We start from the raw sequence: 27086 nt of genomic DNA on the forward strand, positions 1-27086 counted from the left end.
CAACACCTGTGTACAGTCAGAAGTAGTTATAAAAGAGTATTTTGTTAAAAGTCTGTTTTCTAGAAATCACCAAATAACAAAGTAAATACACACTTCAAACAGTTCTTCACACAGTATTTTCTGGTTTTATTTATAAAAAACAGAGCCTCCTTTAAATTATACAGTTAAAATCAAAACTTTAAATTCAACCACAGCTGAACATTATTTCAACAAAATAGTCCTATCAACTGATGTAAAAAAATCATTCAAATCGCAATTTAAAACCTAATTCAGCTGAGGAATAAGCTTAGCAACACATTTCTTTTTCAGTGAATTTTTAAACCACATGCTACAGATATAAACTGGGGTCCCTCCTGTTCATAGCAATGCCATGAAAACATCTACACATCAACTCATTCTTTTTTAAACTTAAACATACATTTATGAATACAACAAAAAAAAAATTTTGCCAGCCAAATCCACCAAGAATTTCCAAACTGCTGATACCCCCACAGGGGGTAGTAATTGCACCATTACTGTCCTTGTGTGTTTTCCCTTTGATCAATAGCAACATCATTAGTTTTAGAACATTAAAAAAGTGACTACCTAAGAAACTCTAAACCATTTACAACATTTTCATTATGGCAAGCAAAACAAAGCCCTATAAACTAAACTGAAGTGTACAAACATGGCTGCAGTATTTACTCTGTTTGTCTTTCAGATCAGAACGGATCTCACATAAGACTATTCTGGCAAACTACAAAGACTGGAAAATTAATACAAGCTCAAGTAAAAACCATCAATTCCTGAAAACTATGGAAACAAAGTTTTTAACAAGTCCTTCCCAGAAGACTTGAGATAAGGCATTTGATTGCAAGATGTTGCAGTTCCAGTAGGGTAAGGAGCAGCCTGGGAAGCAGGTTTTTGTCCTAAATCTGTTTTTCCATTCAAGACTGCGTGCATTCTTGGGCATACATTTCAGTTTCATATTCACAGAGGGCATTGTTCTACCTCTTCATTCCTCTTGTATTCCTCTCCCACACCATTTCTTCTGTAATCCACAGTTAGTGTAGCCCCAGGCAAGGAATCTCGCACCTAAGATTTAGCCGGGATCTTTGAAACTCCCAGAAGCATAAGTCTACATTATATGCAGTCTCAGAGTATAACGCTCACAGCATTATAAACACTGTCTAGGATTTCAGTTGCTATGTACTGGGCACAGATTCAGAGTAGTACATAGTACAGGAAGGGTTAACATTCTCAAATAAAAAATTATTTAATATAATTAAGTTTCTATGTACATGTCAGAATCTTGAACACCTGTAGCAAAGACAGAACAGGATACAGTGACTGAAGATCCCCGAATTCTACTCATTTTGGTATGAACTAGGGGTATGCATGTGTGCAAGTCCATTGTGTATCTATCTCTTTATACAACAGGGATAACTATTCTTACTCATCTTTCTGACATGTTTACAGGCCTATAAATGAAAAGTACTATTTGAGCATTAGGTGTGTATCATTTCATACTAAGCTCTATTCTTTTATAAAATGGGGGACATGCATGCCTCCTAAGACATCATAAACCATCTCATTTTCTCCCCCCTCAACAAATATACATTGGAAATAGCATACAGCAAGAGAGTTGATTATTTAAACTTTCCTTCTAGCTTATACTTCTAAACTATTTTGAGGAAGACAGCTATCCTTACTTGGAATGTCCAAATTAATCTGTTTCACCAAGTCTCAAGATGTATTAAAGCGGTCACTTTAATTAAAGTACAACTAACTACAGCGGGTTCAATTGCATCAGTTTAAGCTGGCAGGAAAGTTGATTAATAAGTTTCCCAGTTAAGAAAAGAACATATAAATACAGCCTCTTATTAAATGTTTCAGAGCAAATCTTTTGGGCAGTGGGGTTAATAAAGCATCATTCCACATCTGGGAAGTGCTGAAAAATAGGAAAGGGAGTAAGATATTGACCAGATTTTCCTACTGGGGTAAATAAACTGCTATATTTAAGCACCTATCAGAGTCTTTTATTTTAAAAAAGTATTTAAAATTCAAACACACAAAAGTACTGAGAATATGTGGATCTCTGCTGATTTGCAGCACTTCAGGAAAAAAAGGTTCAAACTGAAGTAATTGAAAGCAAAATAAAGAAATGGAGTTTAAGGGTATAAAACAGTAAGTACAAAAGCAGGCAACCGTACTGTAGAAATCAGAAGGACACTGCCTGAGTCTAGTCAGTCTTGGAAACTTAAGTTTTTTAAAAATGACTTCCCTTGAAATCAAATTTAATACGAAGGATTTTCACTGAATTGATTTAAAAAAAGTAACAAAACCATTTTCCTTCAAGCATCTGCAGATCAACCACTATTCTTAACTTACTGCCCAACTACTTGAAGCTTGCTACTAAATGAAACTGAAATAAACTTCAATGTTAAGGAACACCTTCACATAGCAGAAAAGGAAGGGTTAAACAGAATAAAAAGGTGGATGATGTGTTACATTCTAAAACTGTTTAGAAGGCTAAGGTGATTAATAATATCAGCAGGAAAAATCTGCATTACTACATCCAGCTTCTGAAAAACAAAGTGGAGGCCAGACAAAATTTACCAGATCGCAGTGAGTGAAGAGTGTCTTGTTTGAAGAGCACTTTGAAACATCAACCATTAAGCTAGAAGCCTTAAGACGACATACTGAAAGAGAAAGTGACTACTGCTTTCTGAAGGGAAAAAAAACACTTTATGCATAAACCTAGTTTTTCTCCATGGATTCAAACTGCTGGAGACTCCAGTTTCAAGAAGAAAGAGGTTAAAACTTGTACAGGAAGCTGACAGTGATAAGACACAGTAAACATGCAGTTGGATGTCAAAGTTTGTCTCCATGATACGTGACTTCTCAAGAAAGCAGAAGAAATTAAGTTTAATCTCTTTTTTGGCATCAATACAATGGAAACAAAACGGAGGAATTAAAATATAAGCTCGAATGGATTTGCAAACCAATTATCTCAATTTTTAAAACCTAACATGAGAGAGACAGCTTTAAAGGCAAAAGCTATGAAACAATTTGGTACTAATATACTTAACATGAAAACACAGGGAATAACTTTGCTTCTTCTCACTTCAGGTTTTTTTTTTTTTTTTTTTTTTTTTTGAAGGGCACAAGTTGGAAAAAGGCATTTTGATGCAGAATAACTTGGCCAATTTTCAGTTGCTCATAAACAAGCCTACTGGATTTCAGAAGCAGCTACAGAGATTTTAGAGCCTGAGAGTATTTGGATCTTCAGCTTAGACCTTTGAATGTTGAAGAAATAACAATAAAGAGCATTATGTGGTTTATGGATTCAATGCTACTAACACATCTACTTTACTGGAGCATAAACACGCTCTGATCTGTTAGGGCTACATCAGTGTAGGTTCTTAACAAGTGCATCTTTTCATACTCTCACCTGCCGAGTTAAAAGAAAAAAGAAAAAAACCACTTTGTATTTTTCTTATCACCAAGTGATCAAAAGTTACAAACACACCCCATTCTGTGTCAAGTTTGTGAAGTCAGGAAGGGAAACCGCCTCCCAGCCAGGGTCTTCAAAATCATGCTGAGGGTGGGGTGTAATGAAGAAAGACAGTTTCACACATGTGACTGCTCATGTTGGGAAAAGACATCTGGATAGATCCACTGCTTGTATGTAGCAAAGCCAGAGGAAAAGAGAGTGTAAATTATACCAAGCAGTTTTACTGACACAGGTGCTGAAGTCTTCAGCATCGCAAGAGTGGAGGTGATTTTCCCTTGTCCTCCATATGGTCATCAGCCATTGGAGCCTCACGACTCGCTTCCCTGATGTCACACGTAACACAGCCCTTTAAAAAGGAACAAAAACATAACCGTTTAAATTCTCCTTTTATGAGTGTATTTCAAAGAGTCAAATCCTGGTAGTGTAATACATTTAGTCTTTTTAAATCTCTCACCAATCGGCTGAAATCTCTCTAAGAGCAGAGATTCTTCTTTTCAGAGGCAGGTACTTGCACTTCCAACTCAGCTTATGCCAGAATGAGTTCTTTGGTTAGTGGAACATATTTAGCTTTGAGATGAAAAGGTACATGACTTTCTTTCATATGAAAGACTCATCTTTCAGCTTTACAAGCAAGCTGCTCTTAAAGTAATTTGTACTGCAGTCTGAACAGCAGCAATGCTGAACAACAAAACGACACTAAAACATCTGAGTGTATCAACTGACTAGGTTTTTCTTGTTCTTGGGCAGTGGCATGATAGAGAAAAAGAACTATTAAAATAAAAGTCCTGCATTTCTTTCTGCTGTCAGAAGCCTGGTTGTATTGCACATGACACACTAATAATTTCTAATTCTAAACAGCAGTCAAAATGACAACCTATAATGGAAACATGGCCTAGTGTATTTATTATTATTCTCTAGAACATTATTTATGGGTCAAGAACAGTCTCCAGACCCTTAGTTGTCAAATATTTACATTTGCACACCCATTTTCATCTGTCTTATGTTACATTTGAGATGCAAATATTGCAGCTCTTCTGAAAGACCAAGGGACACAATTTTCCTGAGCCAAAAACATGGCCCTAAGTACACTAGGGCACGTAAGATGTTTATCAACAAAATATTAGGAAAGTGAAAACTAATTTTCTGGTCTCGTTGCAGTGCCAAGGACATAGATCTCTAACATCTTTCTGCTCCAAGAATAGATACCACAGCTCAGAATGTCACATTTGAAAAAGCTAGCATGCAGAGCATGTCATGCTATGATAAACATTAGATTTTTCTGCTACATGACTAGATGAAAGCAGCCTACTCCTTTGCCTTAAGTTTTCTGTAGAATTCATCATTGGAGCAGTAAGCCTTTGTGGGGCTAGTTCTGCCTTACTCCTTTCTTCTCCAAAGCACCTGGGATTATATGCACTTTAAATAGATTAGGATGCTCAAAACATGAGATAAACATCCTAAGTGTTTGTGGGACCAACATGTACTAATATAAATCAGAAATATTTTAGCTGATTGCCCAAGAGTTGTACATGACAAAACAAAGATAATAATCAGGCATAAGACACCAAAACAGTTAAAGAAAGTATCCACCTAGTAAAAGCCAGCTGTGTGTTTCTTAACCTGTGCCTGAACCTCCTCTGTGATGACGAGTCTCTTTCAATGTACTGAATGCACATGCTCTAATCTTCACTGACTTTCCACACTGTTGCCTGCTATTCAGTCATCTCAGAAGTCACCTTTACAAAAAAAGAGCAAAAGACCTAACACCAACAGATAAAACACTGCTGCATATAGACCTTTAGGTGAGAGCTTGAAACTCTTCCCATTCATCCAACAGTGTGACTGAAGGAACTTTGCCGCAGGTGACTCCTACACAGAACTTACATATCTTAAAAATACAGTGCAAATAGCTGTATTTTGGCATTCCTCATCTGACCAGTATCCCCAAGCTCATTTCATTCTTATATTCACTTAAAAATAATCATCAGCGACCCCAGCACCATAAAACCACATTGGTTAGAAACAACACTGCCTCTGGCTAGCCAAGGCACAAATAAGCTGATTCCTTTCATGACTCCTTACTTGGGTGTTGATTTGTTGTGGGACAGTCTGGGTCCGTATCCATGAGTGCACCTCTGCCAGCTCCTTCTTTTGCCCCTCAGTAAACCAAGGCTGCTGCTTTTGCATGACTATCAACTTCTCCAGGTCCTCCTTTAAAACCTCCTCTTTAATTCTGCAAGTAACAGACACCTGTGAATGCAGCTGTACTAAATGAAGCAAGGCACTGATGTAATCACATTGGGAGTCCCTTCACCTGTCTCTAAGGTTGGAGTCCAGACAGCATCAGCCATTAAAAAGCAGTTATGGGTTGTCATATCTTATTTACTTTGTAAGGCTTCTTTCAACACTGGTCTGACAACTGTAAACTAGAAACTGACCCTTATTTTGTCATGAATCTCATTAAAAAAATCCTGTAGACAAGTGATGATCTTTGCAGCTGACTGAAATATTTACGTATGAGACTCCACTTTTTCCATCTTATCTGACATAAGCTATTGTATCTTATTCATGGGGAACTCTGGAAAAATTGATATTAGTAAAAAATATAATGTAGTTTTTCATATTGCATGAGATCGGGAGGGTTACTTTTCTGGCTTGTCTAGAATTTCTTGAGAGCTCCTTCTTTAAAAAAAAAAAAAAAAAAAAAAAAGGAAGGAGGACAGACAAAAGTGATTTTGCCATTACACAAACATTCTCCAGTTAGTGTGACAAAAAAAATAGCATTTATTATTTACTGCCAGAAAGTAACTTCATAACAGCTGCTACAAAATTCTCAATCCCAGTCATAAATTATGAACAGGCAACCTATTTCAAATCAAAAGGAGGCTAGTAAGACATCTCCTACAGTTTCTTTGCCTATATTTAGATATTTCAAATTAAACTATATATAAACTAATTGTACACATACTGCAAATAACACATTAATTACCCTTTTATGCATTCAAAGTATAGGACAATAATCAATCCCCTTAACACTTCAGCAAAAAAGTTACATGTTAGCTTATTTTAACTGGGGAAAATGGGAAAAACAGACAAAGGAAATACCCAGAACTTAAAAATGCAGGAACAGTAGTTCAACACATCTGCTTACAGTTTTAACGGTATTTGCATTGTTTCCATGGTCTCATTTTTAATTCTACAATTCTTCTATGCACAACTCCAAGCTCCACGTTAGAAACTGTTGATGTTTTCTAACCTGTTAGGCATTTGATACGTCATCAGAACCTGCTCAGGTATGTTATCCATCATCACCCAGGCTGATTCATGCTTGGATTTATGAGATGTCCCTTTTTCTTCTGCTTCCTGATTTTTCTCCTCTTTGGAAGCTTCAGAAGAATCATTACCGGCAAAGTACTTGCTGCTTTTCCTGCTACCTGCTGGGAGTTACCATGAAAAATGAACTCAGATGCCTGAAAAATCCTAAAAGTCCAGCACAACTAGTAAATTCACCAATGGATTCTTGCCAGCTAGTTCTATAATATGAACATAGGTAACTCACAAATGATTGCTCTGGCAAGCAATTACAACTTACTGAGAATTCAAAGATTAAGTGCAATCTATGAAGTAACTCAAGATCTCCCAAGCCCTGTTTGCTCTTCTCCAGATTAATTGGTTCAACTTCTCTGCTTCTGTTCCAGGGGGCCCTGCTCTAGGCAGATTTAACTTTACTCAAGTAAGATGCAAGCCAGTATCTAATGCAGATAAAGAAGTGTTAACAAGAAAAATGAAAAAGTGCAACTTACAGGTTAAAGGAATGGCTTCTTAAATTCCTATTTCTGAGTACAAGTCCCTGAAGCATACTTGGCTTCAAACACTGAAAGTTCATGAAAAACAAAAGACTACAGATCCTCTTACTGGGATTTCCCATTCCTATCACAGTATCTTGTTATTAATTACCAACAGGCTAACAAGCTAGCTAGCACCAAAGCAGCACACATCCAAATCTCAAACTTTCCTACCTGTGCCACAACCAGAAGTCTCACTGGAACCAGAGCCTAAAAAACTAGATACAGCTGATCCACTGCCTGATGCTGCTGAACCAGTACCCGACTGTGAGTCTTCATGCAGCGAGAGGTCAGTGAATTCACTAGAAGGACAGAGGCTACCATTGTTACCACTAGCTTCTGGATCATTGTCCTGGAAACAAAATCAAAACAAACACATCCACGGAAGTTACTCTTATGTTGAAAAAGGAAGTTAACGCATTCAGTGAATTTGTCATATGCCAACTAAGTTTTCATATCATTTCAATAGGTTTGGAATTTATAGCTCTGAAAATGAATGGCCATTTAGAACTCAGGATGACACTCTTCATGGGCGAAACCAACAAGCCTCTGGACTCTCTTTTACTGGTTTCTGCTGTAGATCTTCCCCATTGGGTTTCTTTCAAAATATTGGGCTTTAGCATTAAGTCAAGATTTTCTGCTGACAAGAGAGCAAGAGTCAGTTCCCTTCATATTCTTTTAGATGGCATGAGGCAGCCACACACATCAAGCAATGGTGCACTACAGGGGAAATGAAATACTCTTCCCCTGATTCACTAGGTGAAGCTCACAGCTTCAGCAGCTATAGGTACACCACTCCCCCTCAGGACCCTACCCTGCAGTTTCAGCTGATCCAGCCTTTCCAGCCCAATCTGGGTTCAGGAGCCAACATTTTTTCCTTGCCTGCAGAGCTCAGATTCCTGCCTCTGAGTTTACCGCGGAAGTTGGAGAGGCCTTTTCTATGCCCATGTATGGAAACCGACCCACATGGATCCCTGTTCTTCGTTCATTAGCTGCATCCCTGGGAGACAGAGGGAGTAATTAGAAAAAAAATCTTCCCTTTGTTTTGGTTCTCCACAGAGACTGTGGGACTGGGTGAAAAAGGATACGAATTGTGCAGCCCTAACAAAGTTCCACATGCAGAAAAGCCCACCCCAAATTCCGGCTGACAATTGAGAAAACTGCTACCAAAATGCTGAGTGAAGGCAGCTCACGGCAGCCTAGACCAAAAGATCTCACATTTGCAGCATTTACTCTGTGCCAACACTGTATTGTCACAAGTTCCCATAGGCTCAAATATAAACAGCTTTCTCTACCTCCTGTGCTATTTGTGCCTTGCAGTTTACAGAGCATAGCTACTGTTAAAAGAATCTAGCAAACGAACAAAAAATTACAAAACTCTGGGGACCCTGAAACATAGATCATATCACTGCTTTTGGTGACCAAAGAGCATGGAAGTCGTGCTTTTTTTTTTTTCTACACTAAAAACCTATGTTACTTACACATTTTGCCTCCACAAGTGCTTTAGCATCGGTTCTAATGGGAAGCTCCGTAGGTTTTGGCAGCTCTTCTTGAAGCAAATTCAGCTGAAGTGGGGAGCTGCTCTGTGAGCTACTAAGCAGTGGGGCCTGGTCACTGTGGCCCTCTTGCTGTTTTTCAGTGGACATGGTAGGAGAGGCTAGAAAGGGCTGATGCACAGAGTTCAGTGCTACTGGTGATGGAGCAGAGGGAGAGGGAGCTGCAGGTAGTGTAGTGCATGGATATGAAGAGGAGGAATAAGCATATTGAGGGGTAGGAAGAAAGCCAGACTGAGGCATCTGAGTATACATGGGGAAACTATGAAAAAATACAGCCATAAACGTGCCCACGTTTGGGGCAGAAAATGCTGGGAATGACTGTGCTTCACAGCATAGTTGTGATGATGACATAGGCTCAGGTTTTAGTGAGTGAAGGGAAAGCTCCTCTCCTACAGAAAAGGCTGGAAAACTGGCTAGTGGATCAGAACAGACAGGAAATCCCATAGGAGGAAATGCATTTGTACTGGAGAGGCTCAGACAGGACACTTCTGAGGGAGAGAACGACCGTTTCTGAATTGTTCTCTTCTCACATGGAAGACTATTTCTATTTTTACTAGAAGAATGGCTATCTGAGGACTGTCTCTGAGGTTTCTGGCGCTTGAATTTTCCGTGTTTGCCTTTTTTACAGCTAGCTGGGCTCATCTGCTTTGAAGGGGAATCTCCTAAGGAGGAAGAAAAATTAGACACATTCACTGACATGACAGACCTAGGGAAAAAAAAAAAAAAAAAAAGAGAAAAACATCCAGATAATTGAGAGAACGTAGCTTATTCAGAGAGCTGACTTTCCTCTGGATAATTCTTTCATTCACCACAGTGATGTCTTTGCCAACATATCCACATTATTTTCCTTCATATAATCAATTTTCTTATTGATCATTTTGGCTTATCCTGATCAGACTTTTTACATTCCTTCAACTGGAAGCATTAAACTACTTGGAACTTGCAGGATTTATTGCAATAATTAGGTGTTTTGTGATGAGTCTAGGATACCAACATCCAAGATGGAGCAGACCCTTCTGTGTGGGCAACACTGTTGTCAAGTCTTGGCAGTTCTAAGGAAGTACCCAGTCTGCAGCCATAGTAAGATACTCACTAAATCACACAAAGGAGAACTAGACTCCTGTGCTCAGCAATTTATTTCACAAAGCTGCTGCCTACCTTGACCACAGGAATGTCCATTGTTACTTCTGCTCCCCTGTTGGAGATAAGTCCTAAATGGAGACAGCAAAATCTTCTGGCGGAACTTGTCAACGTAGTTCTGCTCCTCCTTCTGAGTATGGGCTGACAACGTCTCTTTTGTTAGCCCAATTGGCTTTAATTCCTCGGGAACCATAACGAGACTCTGAGCATTCACAGGAGGCAGTTCAATGTGTTCACTTCCAACAGTGGCATCCTCCATTGTAGTCACTTCTTTGAATAGGGAAACAAAGAAATCGTTCACGCTTTGCTCCGGCATTCTGGTGTCAGATGCCCCAACACAGAGGGTCACACAGAAAACAATCATGTCTGAGCTACTGAGCAGAGGAGGTAACACCCTCTCCACTCAAACACAGTTGTATTAGCATCAGCTGAGCAAATTACTTTGCATGGTCAGGGAAAACTCAACCCACATTTAAAGTTATGGAAGCACTTCTTTCTTCACACTTTCTTAGTCCAATAGCAGTTAGATAATCATGTTTTTGTTCTTTTTTCTACATTAAAATGAAGTAACACTGGCCCATTAGGCATTTTTATTTTCCTCCTCAAGTGCCAAAAGTGTATGGTAAGGAGGGGCGGGGAGGGAAACAGTGACCCCTGTTAAAATTAGGTTTTACAAAAATACCGTAAAAGTTTTCATCCCCAAGTTTTCTTCACAGTGCCCCTAGAAACAGCTTAATTATACTTTAGAGTTTATATTCATGACAGCATATCTGAAGTGGAGAAAACCTTCACACTGTGTGTTTCAGTCTGGAAACATCTTTAAATTTAAACATCAATTGAGTCCAGTTAATGTTTTGCAAGTGTGAATAGTACCTGACTCAGGGTGTGGAACATGCACTATAGTGCTGCTGTAACTGCACTGGCTGGTGACAGACACCACACTTGGAGCCTTGCTGGTCAGAGTCAGGTCCAACAGAGGAGTTCCCACCGTGCCTGCGGCCGCCTGCTCTTTCGAAGTCTCTTCCAGGTCAGCAGATATTGGAGTCTGGGAATTAACTGATGAAAGAACAGCAGTATCTACTGGTAACTGACAAAATTTCTACAAAGGATTTCATTCAAAGCACTACAACTTCTTCTAATTCATCAAGTCTGACTGGTTCAGAAACAACCACTCCTATGCAGATTATTAAATAAAAAAGTTTTGTATGCAAATGAATAAAACTTCCACATGATGGTAATGTTAGCACACACTAAACATGGCAAAAAACAAGTGAGCAACAGAAAGTTCATTTACCAACAACAAACAATAGTTCTTTTAATATTGGAGCTTATGTTTAATCATAAGACCTGGACAAGGGAAGTAGATAGTTCTCGTAATCAAAATATTTGTGCTGTTAGTGTGAGTCAGCGATTAAAAAACAGACAGAAAGGTTGGAACATATGACAGTGGCATATCAAAAAACAAATGCTGGGCTAACAAAATGTTTCCATTATGATTGTCTATATACTCCATCTTACCTTCCAGTGCCTTGACTTCATTCTGGCTTTGCTGGGCTTGCTTGTCATCTTCTGAAGATGATGATGATGAATTTGTAGATTTACATTTCCTTTTCAAGGCTGGAATACTGCAGCTCTCTAGATATCTGAAATATGAGCATACCACAGGAAGCTCTCCCTGCTGTGTGTTTTTTTTCAGTTTGGAGAGACAAACATTTAAAAAATCCAAAATGAAGATCCAGATGCTGTTAACTAGCATTTTAAATTCACTATAGAAGGTCTGGACACACAGTTGCCTTCCAAAGAGTATTTCAAATAAATCCTATCAATTACATTTTGAAAAAACAGGCATTGTATACAAGGTTGAAATACCTACATTTTATAAATGATATGTATCAACTTTGTTTTGTCAGATGTTCTCAAAGCACATGTCGAGAAGACAAAGTATTTTGCCCGTCATAATTCTCTTAAACTGCTAGTGTGTCAATGGTGAAGCTACCAGTAGACAAAAGTCAATAGTTACAAACATCATCTTAGGCCACATAATTCAAGTTGATTCTGATTAAGTAACCAAGCTGGCCTGTAAAATATGGCTACTTACTGGAGACTTACCTTCAATGTTAAATAGTTTAAAATATTTTAAACCTCCTTCCCTCAAACATACAATTGTTTGGAATAACCCCCTTCTTTGTACAGTTATTGATATAATTACATTTTCTGTTCAAAGGGTATACATACCTCAAACTCTACAGGAGAAATTTAACAGTAAAAATACTCTTTAGTTCTTCCAAAATATTAGGGCCACTGAAATGATGCTTGCCCAAGACCAAAATTAGAGCTTAGCTGTAGTCCCTTCCCACAAAAGGAAAGCACAAAATTCAGGAACCACATAACTTTATATGCTTCACTGTAGTGACCAAAAGCTTCTGTGCACCTAATAAAGCAAATGAAGTTTTTGAATTTGGATTCTGCCTTGATTTTTTGACAATGATTTTTTCCTTTATACTTCTAAATATCCAGTAATATGATGCATTTTCTCTGAATGCAGTAAATAAATAATTCCAGTCAAGCATTGTATTATCAAAGATGTTTCAATCAGTTAATACCTTAGTAGGCGGTATTTAAGTTTGTATAATAGCCATATATAACACTAGATTGAAAAATACAAAGATAAAAATTTCATTACTGTTATAGCTTTTTTGGTCATATCCAATTTTCTTGAGAAATGTGATAAGGATCCTATTAATATATTTTATATAGGAAACACTCCAAACAATCCCAAATTTATCTCACAACTCAAAACCCGGCCAGTTTAGATTGATGCAAATTGCTTAGATAGCTACCTTCCCCTAATTAGTCTTAAACTTATCACTAAAACCACTTCATAGTTTGCTACCTGATGATACTATCAACGCAATTGATCTGCTGATACGATGGAACATGTGGAGTCTTCTTTGAATCATCGTAAAATGCATTGCCTGGTTCTTCAGTGCTATCACTTCTCAATGCCTGGAGAAAACAGGAAGCAGTGTGCCTTTTCCCTAGAAAAGAAGAAAACCTCAAAGGCATCTCTCAAAGGCATCTAACCACTACCTGGTGATACTTTTACAGGGATATATGGCCTGTGACAACACAGCTCACACTAGTAAGTTAATCTGCATTTTCATCCCAATTCACGCATTTGGGTCAAAAGAAGGAAAAAAAAAAAAAAAAAAAAAAAAAAGAGTTAACCTTAAACACCCAGTCAGAGTAATCCAGTGAACACAAAGAAAACATCACAGAAAAGAAATTGTACTTAAGACATTGACTGGAGCTGGATAAAACTAACAAGTAAAAAAGAGCTGGGAGACTCAGGAATCAAATCTTTCCTAATTAGATTTATAAATCATTATTTCAAAGGCTGCCAATTTTAAACATAACTACAATTACTATTACTCTTATCTTGACTTACAAATTGAAGAATCTGACCTGTTAATTTAACAGAAATTTACAGCTTCTTATAGCATAGATATTCTGGTCACAGTATATTCAACCTTAGGCCTCAACTTTCACAGTGCAGTCCTGTTATCACCAAAACCTGGAGTGAAGTCTAACTTTGGTAGAGAATATCAGAGTCCAAAATGTTTTAGTATAGATTCCTACAAACTTTGGGGAAGCCTCCATTTTTCTCTGTATGTTTCTGATAGGCACTAACTGGAAATAATCTGCACTAGAGCAATATTAAGCACACAATAACTAAATCACTACTTCAGTGGTAAGTGGAGCAGTGTTTTTCAACCTATGGGTCATGGGCTATTTCCAAGTCCAATGCCCACAAAAGCGAATAAAAGAAGCTTCCACAGTAAATTTATATTCGCTACAGGTAGGTCTGCATTTTCATTAGAAAACTTTTTTTTAAAAAAAGTTTATTGACTTAGAAAAAGGGACAGATATGTTTCTCCATACCTAAGTGAACAGTTAAAAGATATCGCATCTGCTGCATTCATTTGGCTTAATTATTATTTTTCAAACCACTCCCAGTTCTGAACCATGGCTAAGAGACTGTCTGAAGCGCTGCAGTATAACAGCAGCTGGCTAATGTCATGGCTACAGATCCAGGGGAGTTCACGTTAACTTAAGGATCATCATTAAATTAACTCACCTCCTAGCATTTCTGAACTTGTAGTTTGTTCATTTCCATTCTGTGGCTTGCTCTTTGATGCAATATACAGTTGTTGTCCCAGACTCTTTATTCGGTTGACATCTGCACATACTTGCTGCAATGTCATCTTGAGATACACGAAAATGTGAAGTCAGAATAAAAAGAATGGAAGGAGGCCCTAAGAGATCATTAAGACTTGGGTTCTTGTATCATCCAAATTGAAAGGGAATAGATGGGTAGCCTAAGCCTGATATCTACCGGCATCTGTAACTTTAATGAATGCAGTTATCACGATCAATTTAATTAAATTAACTACCCTAAAGCTCAAACAGTCTCAGCATTTGAATGTTTTTATGCCAGTGCAAACCTTGAGGGATGAAATAAGCTGATGACTTACCCAAGAGCCTCACAAGGAAATTGGGTAATTGCAATGCTTGCTTTAAGACAGGATTGTTTCCACTGTCTTCTATAGGATTCTATAATGCATCTCTAGTCTCCTTTTTAAACCAATAGGAAAAATCCCTATCAAACAGATAACATTCCAACCCCCCCCCCCAAAAAACATGCTCTTTTTAGTCACATGGCTCTTCCACTCCCTCCCCGCCCCCCAAGTCCAGTCACTCTTTGAGAAGGTTGATATTTGACCAATTCTTCAATTTACTTTAGTGTACCACTGTAATAATTATTTCCTCATTTTAGTCAGAAAAATTTAACACACAGACCCACACACAGACAGAGAAAAAAACCATAACTGCCCATTTTAAGCACATTTAGGTGTGTCTTTCCACTTCAATAAAATCACGATGAGTAATGTGCATGTACAAAGTAAGAATTTTCATTTTTTAAACTATATTTTTGCTACTATGCAGGCAACATCACATTTATAGACTTACTGGTTCTTGTATCTCCTCTGCACAATTCCCATTGGAGTCACTTGAAGATGCTATGCTGATATAGTGTTCATAAGAGCCATTGCTACCAAGGCTTCCATAACCACTAGAAACACTGCTATGAACTGGCTGTGAGAGGGGAAAAAAAAATAAAAAAATCATCCTCTTAGAAACCACAAAGAATGGAAACATGGCAACATAATTTGCAACACAAAGAACTTCAAGTAAACAAAGAAAATTTAGTGAGAAGTCGGTATTATTTTGGGCTCCACCACTTGCTTGGAAAAAGTTCTCTGCCACACTGAAAGCTGTTTTGGAAAATATGTTGATGTCATTTTTCTAATCAGGTGGGCTCCCCAGAATCTTATTTTTAATCCTGGCACATAAGCCCATCTCCAATTATAATTGAAGATAATTATCCTTCAGTTCTCCAATAATTTTCCTTCAGAGCTTTTACAGGAGATTTGCTAGCTAGTAGTTTGCCAACAAGCCTCAGTTTCCTTAGCCTCTCACACAAAAGGCCAACCAGTGTTTGGAAGTTCCTTCATCTTCTTTACCTGCAGGAGAAGCTTGTAAATTTGTCCTTGCAATTCTCTTATCTCTTTCTCAACACTGCTCATTTCTTTACTTCTTGCAGCAAAAACATCTTCGTTCAAAGGGCTTCTACAGAAAGTCAACAGAATTTCAGTACTAATTCTAATTTAATGAAGAAAAAGTAACGATAAACAGAGTTAGAACAGGTTTACAGGATAAGATCAGCTCTTCAGCTTTACAAGGCACACTGATATTTTTTCAACAAAATGAATAAATTAGGAGGGCTATTAGCAAAAGTGATCCAGACAGGGGAATACCACTAACTAGAAACAGCGTGACAATTGTAATCTATCATTTTTTTTTTATTTTACAGTCCCATTATATGTTTTTGAAGGTTTCCCCCACTTCCAAAGCAATAGCCAAAGGACTAGACAGGATGCACCATTTAGCATCCTTAATACAACAGTTTTGCATGCTGTCTTAGAGGAACAGATTGCAAACTGCGTACTCTCCCTAAACAGCATCTTCCTTCACCACTGTTGGAGACTGAATGACACAGATCATTTGTCTAACCTAGTCAGACATGTCTTATGTCCCTAAGTTCACATCTAATATCTGAGAAAAAGTCACAGCAAAGTGCATATAGTTTTCTTCCCCTCTCTTCCTTTGTATTTATTGGAGTTATGTTCCATTTATATTTTAAATATAAATACTTGAGTTCCCATTTCTTAATATAATGCTCTTTTGAAGAAAAGGACTTAAAAAACAGCTACTGCACCTTCCTCTAAAGTAACTGCAATCAAGCTACAGCAAAGCCACAAGTAAAACAAATCATTTGATCTCTGATTATGTTCTCCACTGGGATTTGGTTTCCTGAATCAACACAGAGGGATGACACCTGTTCCACAATCAGCACTGCTAGGGTAGTGGGATTGTGATACAGGCGCAGTGCTTCATGTGAAGCCCCCAGGATTCAGGGAAGCTGGTATACCAGCACAGTGGCATCAGTAAATGTTGACAAGCATCTGCCCCTCTGTCTCCTTCACTTGTAAGACAAATTCACACCCCAGAAAAGTCTTGAATGAAAGATCATTTTGCCAAATCAAAATATATCCCAGAGGACACTTCCTATAAGAGAAACCAGGTAAGAGGGAGGTATCAGGTAGCCATATTTCCAAATCTCTTGGGAACTGAAGAGAAACACCTGAAAAATGAAGAGTAAATTGCACATCCAATACTAATAATTTTTTTAAAAAGGGACTATACAGAATCTAAGTAGTTTCCAACATAAAATAAATGTCCCAAAAGAAGACAAGCCAGAAGGCAACTTTGGCTGTGTGTCTGTAATGATTCTCTAAATCTACTTTTTGCATTCCTTTTCAGCTTTTACTTAGCTGGTCTAAGACCGATATTTTGGTTTAGACATGTCCATTGGCACAGTATTTGAACATTAACCACGTGTACAAACGTATGCTTTAAAAAAAAAAAATTGAGTGACTGAATCATTTTCATACTGAATAAACAAAATTAGCATTTTTCTGAAGGAATTGGCTGCAAGACAGATGCCAGACAGTTGTCCCAGACTGTACTAGCAATATAATGGCTCTACTTCAGTACTGAGACTATGTTTTGCTTTATAGAATATTCAGTGAAGAGCACCTAAACAGTTCAATTCTTCAACTGACTTACGTTCGGACTTTGTGTCGGCCAATGATGAACACTACTTTCCTGCTCCACGGATTCACAAAACTGGACCAGCTGGTATCCAGTACGACATAATCTCCATTTTGAGTACAAAATCTAATAGGTGAATGTTCAAAAGGGGGCTGGCCAGCAAACTTCAGGACTGAACAAAAAAACAAAAACAACAACAAACAAACAACCCACAGAGACAAGGTTTAGTTTACATTATGACGCAGCAGTGGAAGCACAAACAGTAATGACTGGGGATCTTTAAAACTTTGATTTAGAATTTGCTTTGATCTCAAACTCGTTGCTTTAGTTCATTTATTTTTGTCTAGGCTGCAGACCAGTCACGTGGCAAGCAATATGATAATGGAAAAGTGTTAAAAAACCAGCAGAAGTTTGCAGTAAGTCATCTGTACTTACTTTTCTGGTGAACAGCAATCATCAAAGGACGATCTTCTGGGTGCAAATACATCAGTATGGATGTTCCAATTAAATCTTGAGGTAAGTAACCCAACAGAGGCACTGCTCTGAAAACCAAATACATTATCATTGACTACAATACGGTCTTGAACATTCTTAACCCTTTGTGCGGCAGTGAAGTCCACAGATATGATCTACAATGGCACGATCTAAGGCTACAGAACATTTTCTAACCCATTCATCAGTGCATGTAAACATACAAATACCAATGACAACAAACATTTCTGAGCCTGGAGATTCAACAGATTTTTCATAGTTCGCAAGCAGTTTTGTGCTTACTGTGTATGAAAAAGAAGAAATGGGATCGTGAAGAAAGAGGTCACAGGCAAAATGTCAGTAAGAAACCTGATGTGGTTGCTGCCAAGTGTGTTGAAAAAACACTACTGTGTTTTTTCACAAGACAGCATTAATCTGGCCAAATTCATTTGATGCGGCTCAGTACTGTTGTATCTCTGCACTGTGATCCCCAGAGCTTTGTATTACGTTTCTTTCCACTGTCCCGATTATCACAGGTCCCCATTACCTTGTATAATGGAAGCTGACTGTAGTTCAGTTTAGTTTCACATTTTTTGTTAACAAAGGAGATTATCTCCTTGGAATTCTAGATGTTTTTCAATGAGCAGACTAACACAAAGAATTACTGAAAGTTAGTAATAAACAACTTTATTAAATTAACTATTGCAAATCGCATAGTTCATCTGCTTTATTTGTGTCTCCAGCTGCATCACCAAGGAACTTTTTACTGCTTTTCCACACACAGCTCACAGTACTTAAGACCCAAATCTCACCTGTCATCTATCTCAAGAAAAACACATCCTGGGGTGTGAGTGGTGGTGAAGATTCTTTTTTCCATAGGAATTCGAGGAGCTAGTCAAAAAAAGATATAATTACTGACACACAACATATGCATTATTAAGACAGAAAATCCAACTGTTACTTTTGCTTACAATACTATATTACGGGCTCCTGAACTTTTGAATTGCTTACTGCTTTCTGACTAGTAACACAAAGAAACTTTACATGCTATTACACGATACAGATTTCTCTCACTTACCGCCACTGCCCCCCCCCCCAAAAAAAAAAAAAAAACTGTGGGAAGGGGTCAAATGTTTTGGGATCCAGGAAAGAAGGCACATATATACTATATACATGCGTGTGTGCACACGCACGCACACACACACACTAGAACTTACTTGGGTGAGACTACCCAAGCACAAATTCTCATCAGAGCAGCTAACTTTCATGTACTATGCATATTGGCTTTTTTCTTATTGGACATTCCTGACTTGCCTTCATATCCAGAGTGAATTTTCTCAGCCAAAGCTAAACAGCAGGATTCTGCATCCATGTGGGCAGAAGTGCACACATGGACCAAGTATGGGGTGATTCGGAAGGGGTAACAACGCATTTCTTGTTCTTGATCTTTACCAGGCCTGAAGAAAAGTAAAAAGGATTAATGCACCAGTGCCGAGACTCCGATGCTTTGCACCAGTGCCGAAAGCCCAGCGCAGAAAAGATATGCAAAGAAATTATGCAGAACACACAGAACCAGATGATCAGAAAGAACCTCCTGAGGCCCTAAGTACAATTTCTTGCAATCGCAGGTCAACATACCTCAACAGATTGACCTCATCCCCCTTAAAACCAAGTAGGTATTTTGCCTCTAATATTCATATTCTAGAATGCCATTACTCTAGCAGTTAAAAAACCTTCTTCTAATTCTCAGACCAAAGGTATTCATGAGAACAACTCATCTGAAGTTAAATAATTCTTTTTCTGTCTGCTGTTTACTCTGTGCCACGTCTAGGCAAGAACTCTATGCCTCTCAGGTTTTGTTTCACTGACCTAAATACGCAAGACTTTTCTACCCTCAGTTCAAAAATAGCTGTCATTCTTTGATTGTCCGGTTCCCACATGGGTTTGTCTTCCTAGAACATGGGTGAACAGTAATGGCACACAGCATTCTAGATGAGATCTTAACCAGGGCTTTGTAATCACTGCATCGACATTTCCCTGTTTCTACTGCAAGTGCTTCTTCAGCTGGTATAGCTTAGGCCTGCAGTATCTTACTCAAATCAGACAAAGATTTGAGATAACTTTTTGGACATTATCACATTCTCAAGTTATTTTCCTATTCCACACTTAGTTTAGTAAAATGTTTCTAGAGAGAGGTTAGCTGTAACAACTAGTTTTGACAGCTTCTCTCTTTAGGAAAAAAAAAAAATGGAATTCTGAGATACCAGAAAGAGTGTAAACCACAAAAAAACAACCAACCGACCAAACCCCCCCCCCCCAAAACCCACACAGGTATGTCCAGTGTGTGCTTGTGAAAAGATATTTTTATTCATGAAGCCCACATAATCAAAAGGATCTGTCAGATAATGGAAGGAGAGATGTTGTATGAAAGTCTCAAGAAACAGAAACTATTGCAGAATGTTTATGTATCCTACAAACACAGTCCTCCCAGCTTAAAACACTTACGTTTGTCCTGCTATATTTACTCCAAGTGCCTTCACACAATTCAGGAGACTGAAAGGTGATTCTAGTGCTCAGGTTTTTGAAACAAATGAATGTATCAATGATCTATTATTATAGATGGAGTATGTATTATATCTGCTCAGAAGCAAATAGTTCTTATTGAATCAAGAGACCATATCAATCTGGACCAGAACTGCACTGGAGATTACAGGCCTATCTACTTATCTTTTTCTTCTTTTAGCATTAAGATTAGCTAAGCACAAAGCAACACACTGCATTCATTTCGTCACTGAGGTCTTGTATTGGGACTTACATGATTGAATTTCTGTTACTACCTCTGTCACAAACACCCGAGCAGGCTTAAGAAAAACACTCTCTGTCTCCATTCTCCAATTTTAAAAAGAGGCACAGTACTTTTTGACAAGATCATTCCTCTCCTGCTCAACGGTACCGAAGGAAGCTGAGAGGTCCAAAAGAAACACGTATGAACAGTTTTCCTTCTGTCTGCAGGCAAGTTTAACCACCACTACCGGAAAGATACGTGAACTGAATGCCCACTGTGAAAGGACAGGTCATATGTTCTACTGGGTGCCTATATTAAACACAGTAAGCCAGTTTTGTATTGGAGTTTCACAAGCTCATATTGGTCAGTCATAACAATGCAACGCTGTTTCTGCCCAATACTGTTCCCTGTGCCCAGCCCTCAGGAACATAAGACTAATAATGTACTTGCCTGATCCTGCAGAAAAAGGATTTCACCTGGGCATATTCATACAGAGAAGCTAATAAGAAGAATATACATTGAAATTATCAGTTAATATCCTAAAAAAAAGTCACACCTATCAGAAGTATTTTAAAAAGAAGTATTTTAAACTTGGCATTCTCCAGGCTTTCTGAGCAAGGCTGAAGTCTCACCACCTGGTCAATATTAGCTATTGAACTAGCTGTTCAACAGTCTGCTCCCACTTCAGATATTTCTCTCTCTTCCCCAGCCCACTCACTCTTGGAGAAATGGCTGACCTGGAACTAAATTCAGAGGAAACTTATGATACTGAAAATGCCCAGTGCATCACCATGGAACAAGAAAGGCTAAAATTCCTGGCTTTATGAGCCATGTACCAAAAACTATATAGAGTCAAGAGTTGAGGGGAGAGAAAGTTCAGTAACAGTTCACAGCAAGAAGGTAACAACAGCTCCACAGGAGTGTCACTGCCGTGCTGGCTAGGCATAGGACTGGCTTCCAAAGTTCTGGAACACCCGGCATGTAAGCACTAGCAGCCTCGGATGTCCTGCATCACTCTGCAGCAACAAATTTTGACTTCTAGCCCTGATGCCGTAGCAGCACCACTGCTAGGCAAACAAAGGACATAGCTTTAGCATGGGAGTTACACTTGGATTGCTCACAAGTAACACATGGCTCAAAAGCCACCATTTAGTCACATCCAACATAGTGACAGAATGGAATGTTTTTTATTTTTGGGTTTTTTTTTTATACAACTAGACATGAGAAGTCAATATCATTTCAATATTTTTACTGAAGGCTCCTCTTTATATAGGCTAGCCTTTGAGCTCAATTTTCTGCTTCCTACTTGCTGCCTTTTGGCTCCTTGCTAAGTAAATAGCTGATCAACTTAAAACTTATGTTCAATGAGCTATATTCACAGAAGGCTACAAGTGGACCATAAATTATACACCTAAGCAACTGTAAGAGCTAGATTAAACCATTTTAACCTGACAATTAGCTCCTTTGTTTCTTAAAAAAAAAAACAGCAAAAAAAACTTACCCCCTGAGCAGCAGTATTTGGAAAGGGTAAGGTGGTCTGTATAAAAATGAGGCATCTACCCCCCTCCCTTTCTTTTCTTTTCTTTTTTTTTTTTTTTTACCCCCAGTAACAGTTAAGCTGCTGGGAGACGCTAGGCATAGCCACTCAAGTTTTCAAGTAAAAAAAGGAACGAGTATGGCCTATGTATATTGCTAGCATAAACATTTCAAACGAATGACCATTCTATCCTCATTCTGCAAAGACAGAAAAACACATAAAGCAATAAAGCTCATTGCCAAGTCCCACCTGTTTGACTTTCTATGTTCCAAAGTGGCAAGTGGGACTGATCAGTGTGCGTGTAGAACACGCTAACATCCTGAGGGACAAGCAGCTCTACAAACCGGGAAGAATCCAACATTTTTTTCTTACAGTTTAGAATGGATGCTGCCTGATCAGAAATATGCACTATTCGCCCAGAAAGCAAGGAAAACACAGCCACAAAGGTGTCCTGGAAAACAGATATTGTTAAAGGCAATTCTCTCCCAAAACACAGTAGCAATATTGGAAAGAAAAAAAAAAAAACCCCACCCCCAAACAAGAACAGAGGTTCAGAAATGTTCTTAAGTTAGTGTCCCATTGAAATTGTGTGTGCGCTATTACAATCTCCAATGCTGCAGCATGGAAACTCATGACCTACAAATGCTACTAAGACCACAACATCAAAACTGAAGCAGATGCCAAAGATGCATGCCTTTTTCAGAATGACTGGTTTATAATTCCACAAAGATTTCTCCCCACATTTCAAAAGTATTCACCACAATTCCACACACAAAAACATTTTGAGACCTTCTCAAATAGAAGTATTTGCAGTATTTCCGATTTGGTGTCTGACACTACTTAATCTCAGGAAACGCTCTTTCTTTCAAACAGAGCCAGAAAGCATGATGCGTACTGCAAATCAAGAAAAAAAAAATTTAAAAATCCAGGAGTGCAAACAGAAACTAAAGACAAATCCCTCGCATCTATGGATTTGAACAGCTTTGAAAACACGCTGCTAAGCCTGTCTCAGGAGATTACTATGCTGTAGAAGAACTCTAAGATTCTCAGCGAGATAACTGTTGCTTCTGACAAAAGAGAAAAAAAGAAATATAATTATTCCTTCACTTGCTCCTGTTGGGTATCCTGATCCAGCATACATAAGCTATGGCATTGATCTACCTTTATTAACGGGAAGACCTGTTCATCTAAAATGTAAAGGTTTTTAAATTTTACAACATTCTATTTCCACAAAGAGATGTAAGGCGACTAAATACAGAGTGAAACAACAAGTAGTGAACTCCTTGACTGAATTTCTTACAGTGTTTTTTGGAGTGTGTTCAGATGCAACTGCCACCAGCTCGTCTATGCTGTACGTGATCACATCTGTCTGAAACACTCTTCGGTCATTTGCAGCTTGGAAAAATTCACTGTTTGCTAATTGAAAAACAGAGAAAAGCAAAACAAACACAATAAAGTAAGTGCAGAGACAATTTTTGAAAGTAGTCCTTACAGGTCTCATACTTTTGTCATCCTTTTGGTGAGGTCCAAGGTGAGATGGGGAAGGTCTGCATAGTGAGAGAGGAAAAATAAATACTGATTATACTACTGGACTGATCTACTTATGTTACAGGAAATGAGCAGGAGGAAGTGGAAAGGACAGAATGTGATGACAAAAGAACAATTAAGCTACTTAGTTATCCGTATGGAAAATGGCAGCGTAAGATACAGTCTACTCAACAAGTTTTGAACCTGGGACAGGGATGCATTTTTTTCAACATACACAGAAAGTTACTAGTAAGCACCCATTAGGGATTGGACTCTGAGAAAAAAGAGAAGCACTAGCGAGGCATATGAATAGAAAAAACAGTGTGACGTTAAAAAACCCCCACAATCTTAAAAAGTCAATTTTTTGCAGGATAACTTCAATGCTATTTGTTGCCAGACATGTCTATCCAAACCAAGCTGCTGTATAGTTTCTATACTTCTAGACTTTTTCCTTCACATACCTTGGACCTGTTGGACACACTGCAAGGCATAGTTGAGAGCACTGATAGTACTGGGCTTGCTGGAACTCCTTTTTTCTTCAGGCAAACACCTTTTCATTTCTTGGATCATCGTCATCATCTTATCTCTGTGAGACTGGCTCCAGTTCAGCTGTTCACTGTACAAAAACAAAGAGGTTAAATTTTACGGGGGACTCTTGGTATAGGAACTATTTTTCTGATGACTTATTAAAATCACTCACTAAACTACCACTTTATGGGCTTGGCCTCAAGTTCACAAAATCTCTGGAAGAGTCCTAATGCTTGCTCACTATGTTTTGCTCACTATATTTTTTTCTTGTACCTTTCTCACTTCTGTGCTATTTAATCTCTTTTTCTCTACCTTCTTCCAACTCCAACATGATATGAATGGCAAAGGCACATGATAACCAGTCTGCTTGCTAAGATTCTGTGAAATTTAAATCTAATAACATTGAACCTCTTGATCCCAGTTTATGGATGAATAATGACTAAAATTCCAAGGCTCACCTAAGCAATACTAGCAACTAAAAATAAGCCGATATTTAATCTAGACCTTCTAAATCTCACTGGTATTAAAACCATGCACAGGTTCTGATTCTTTATGTATGTAAGTCCTTCTAGCCTTGAAGTCAGTATCTGATAAGCACTTCATGGAAATGTGAAGTTCTCAAAACATACCTGATGCATGGATCGCATCCCTCCCATGATTTAGGAGTCCACATTATATTTTTAACAGAGCCCTTCACCAACAGCTGCAATGTTACTAACAAGCAAAATTTCCCTCTCTTTATTTTTGCTTATCTCACTGGCTAAAACATAAGTTGTAAATATCCTCAAAATGCTGATCAATTCTAATCCTATGGATGAGATATGAACACGGTTACTTTAGCTTTTGTCCATTCGCTATTCTTTATTTATCATCATAATGTTACCACAGTCGCTAAATAGGTTGAAGTACAATGTATACATTTTACATGCCAGTTCAACATCACATAAATGATTGCTTTTGAACTGCTTTATTTATTTATTTTAGAAGCGCTGCACTGAATTCTTGAACATTCTGGAAAAGTATTATTAAAGTTATTTCTGCTGTACTACTGTTAAATACAGTCTTTAGATTAAGTATATTTAGAAGCCACAAAAGGGTCAATGACGCATCTGGATCAGCCAATCTAAGAATTAGACAAAGAGCTTATGAGGAATCATGTAGCAGCAATCTAATCTACATCTGAGACCATTACAAATATTACAGTTTGGGATTCAGATAAGCTTCCTTGGTCTACTGAAAGAAGTGAGCCCTATGAAGAACTCTTTGGACGACAGGTACGGCGGGTCCCTGCGAAGCAGCTGAGGACAGTCAGCTCTATACGCTCTTGAGAGTTACCTGTTAACTTTGCTTTGCCTCCTGAAACTTCCAGCTGAGCTGCCATTTGGCTCATGGCTGCAGAAATCAGTTCCACTGGATTTTGGTCGGTTCAACTGTTTCCTGCTGGAGTTTGCTCCCATACACGTATTGCAGTACATCTTTGCATCCTCCTGATGTCCATCCTCCTGCTTCCCTAAATCAGCAGGGTTAAAGGCCTCCTCCTGCTCATTTCCAGTGCCAGCAGTAGCAGTTGCTGACCAATTCACGCTGTGTTCCGAGCTGCTGCCTTGAAGTTTGCTCAGGTTCATCTCCGGTCAGTAAAATCTGACAACACCGGGACACGGAACACCATAGCCTGGCTCAGCAACAAGTTCAGACCCTTCTACTTTCCACACAGGGGGAGGATCTCATGAGTCTTCTACAGGAAAAACAAATGCTCACCACTTCAAGAAAATACAGGTACATAACTGACAAGCAATCTCATCCTTCCCTGTTGAAAAGACCTTTTATTTCAGATTCTTCTAGATTTCTAGTTTCGCCTGCTCACCCCAATAACCTTTCCCCATCTATCTGCGGTAAGTCAACGCCTGTGACCGGCGAAGAGCCCGCAGGAACAGACCTCCGCGAGGCATCAGCCAGGAGAAGCCCACGGCGACAGTCGGGGCAGCTCCCGCGGCGAAGGCCCGCGCCCGGCGAACCGAACCGAACCGAACCGAACCGGCCCGGCCGCCCCGCGCCGCAGCCCGCGCCTCCCCCCCGCCCCAGGCCCTACCTGCTCCGGCCGAGGCGGGCCGGGACGGGCGGCGGGCCCGCCGGGCAGCGCCAGCGCCGGTTTCCGAGCGGGCCGCCCGCAGGCCCCGCCGCTCCCCCGGCCGCGACGAGGCGGAGCGCAGCCCGCAGCCCGCAGCCCGCAGCCCCCGGCCCCCGCCCCCCGCGCGCGGCCGCCCCGCGCCGCCCGTTACGTAAGGGCCGCGGCACGCGGCCGCCCCGCTCCCACACGCCGCGGCCGCGTGAGGCGCCCGCCCAGCCCAGAGACGAGGGAGGCGCAGGGAGGGTCAGAGCCGTTTTATTGGAGGCGGCCGCGGCGCCGCCCCGCCCGTCACGCGCCGCCGCACGCGGCCCCCGCGCGCGCCCGGCCCGCCGCCACGTGCGGCCCCCGCCCGCCTGCCGCCTCCCTTCGCCACAGGGCCGCCGCCGGCCCAAGCAGGGAGCCCGGTAAGTGGGGAGAAGCGAGGGCCTTCCGCTGCCTTTCTCTGCGGCTGGACGAGGGGCACGGAGCAGCCCGGCTCCTCGCGCTGTGACTGAATCACCCTGAGCCAGCTGCACCGCGCCCCCTCCCCCGCACGCAGACCCGCGAGGTGTCTGCGCGCATTCAGAAAGCTGGTGACAGGCACTGGTGCTCAGCTGGCCAGCAGCTTCGGCCGCGGCTGGAATCACCCCGCTTAACTGCGGCAAGGCGGGGCGCGAGGCCGGCAAGCCAAAGGCACCGCCGGCAAGGCACCGATTTGATTCCTGCTCCCTCACAGTGTGCGTGGAACAACCCCCCTCTCCCCCGAAGTGGGACCGAGGGAGGGCGGATGCGTGGAGAGGGTCAAGTATAAGTCTGATACCGCTCTAGGAAGTCTATAATTGATTATAGTGTTAAGGC

The 27086-nt window shown here is 39.9% G+C and overlaps 1 protein-coding gene across 6 annotated transcripts; it reads right to left on the reverse strand.

The window, feature by feature from the left end:
- Window positions 1–102: 102 nt before the first annotated feature.
- Window positions 103–26893, reverse strand: PER3 (period circadian regulator 3). 6 transcript variants are annotated; one of them, XM_064525340.1, is made up of 22 exons: window positions 26211–26893; window positions 25457–25856; window positions 24055–24209; window positions 23367–23482; window positions 22316–22517; window positions 20980–21028; window positions 19059–19201; window positions 18557–18635; window positions 17709–17815; window positions 17289–17445; window positions 15623–15728; window positions 15069–15194; window positions 14176–14302; window positions 12931–13075; window positions 11556–11680; window positions 10911–11093; window positions 10056–10307; window positions 8823–9559; window positions 7516–7693; window positions 6753–6933; window positions 5579–5729; window positions 103–3842 (listed from the first exon to the last, which is right to left on the reverse strand). In XM_064525340.1, exons 2-22 carry the CDS (start codon window positions 25744–25746, stop codon window positions 3741–3743), a joined length of 3711 nt encoding a protein of 1236 aa, XP_064381410.1. In that variant the 5' UTR covers window positions 25747–25856; window positions 26211–26893; the 3' UTR covers window positions 103–3740. The 6 variants fall into 6 exon arrangements, 5 of the variants coding, with proteins under 5 accessions (XP_064381410.1, XP_064381409.1, XP_064381408.1 ...); XM_064525339.1 differs by having other exon boundaries at window positions 6753–6930; window positions 15623–15761; XM_064525338.1 differs by having other exon boundaries at window positions 15623–15761.
- Between the last annotated feature and the right edge of the window lie 193 nt (window positions 26894–27086).

This window comes from Dromaius novaehollandiae, chromosome 24, assembly GCF_036370855.1.
Source record: "Dromaius novaehollandiae isolate bDroNov1 chromosome 24, bDroNov1.hap1, whole genome shotgun sequence".
Taxonomy (NCBI): domain Eukaryota; kingdom Metazoa; phylum Chordata; class Aves; order Casuariiformes; family Dromaiidae; genus Dromaius; species Dromaius novaehollandiae.

Coding starts and splice junctions, on each gene's coding strand:
- PER3 (XM_064525338.1), bottom strand. CDS start 25,746: ATGAACCTGAGCAAACTTCAAGGCAGCAGCTCGGAACACAGCGTGAAT. Junction 7,694..8,822: donor CACTTGTGGAGGCAAAATGT/GTAAGTAACATA, acceptor TTTTGTTTCCAG/GACAATGATCCAGAAGCTAG. Junction 6,934..7,515: donor GACTTCTGGTTGTGGCACAG/GTAGGAAAGTTT, acceptor GGTAACTCCCAG/CAGGTAGCAGGAAAAGCAGC.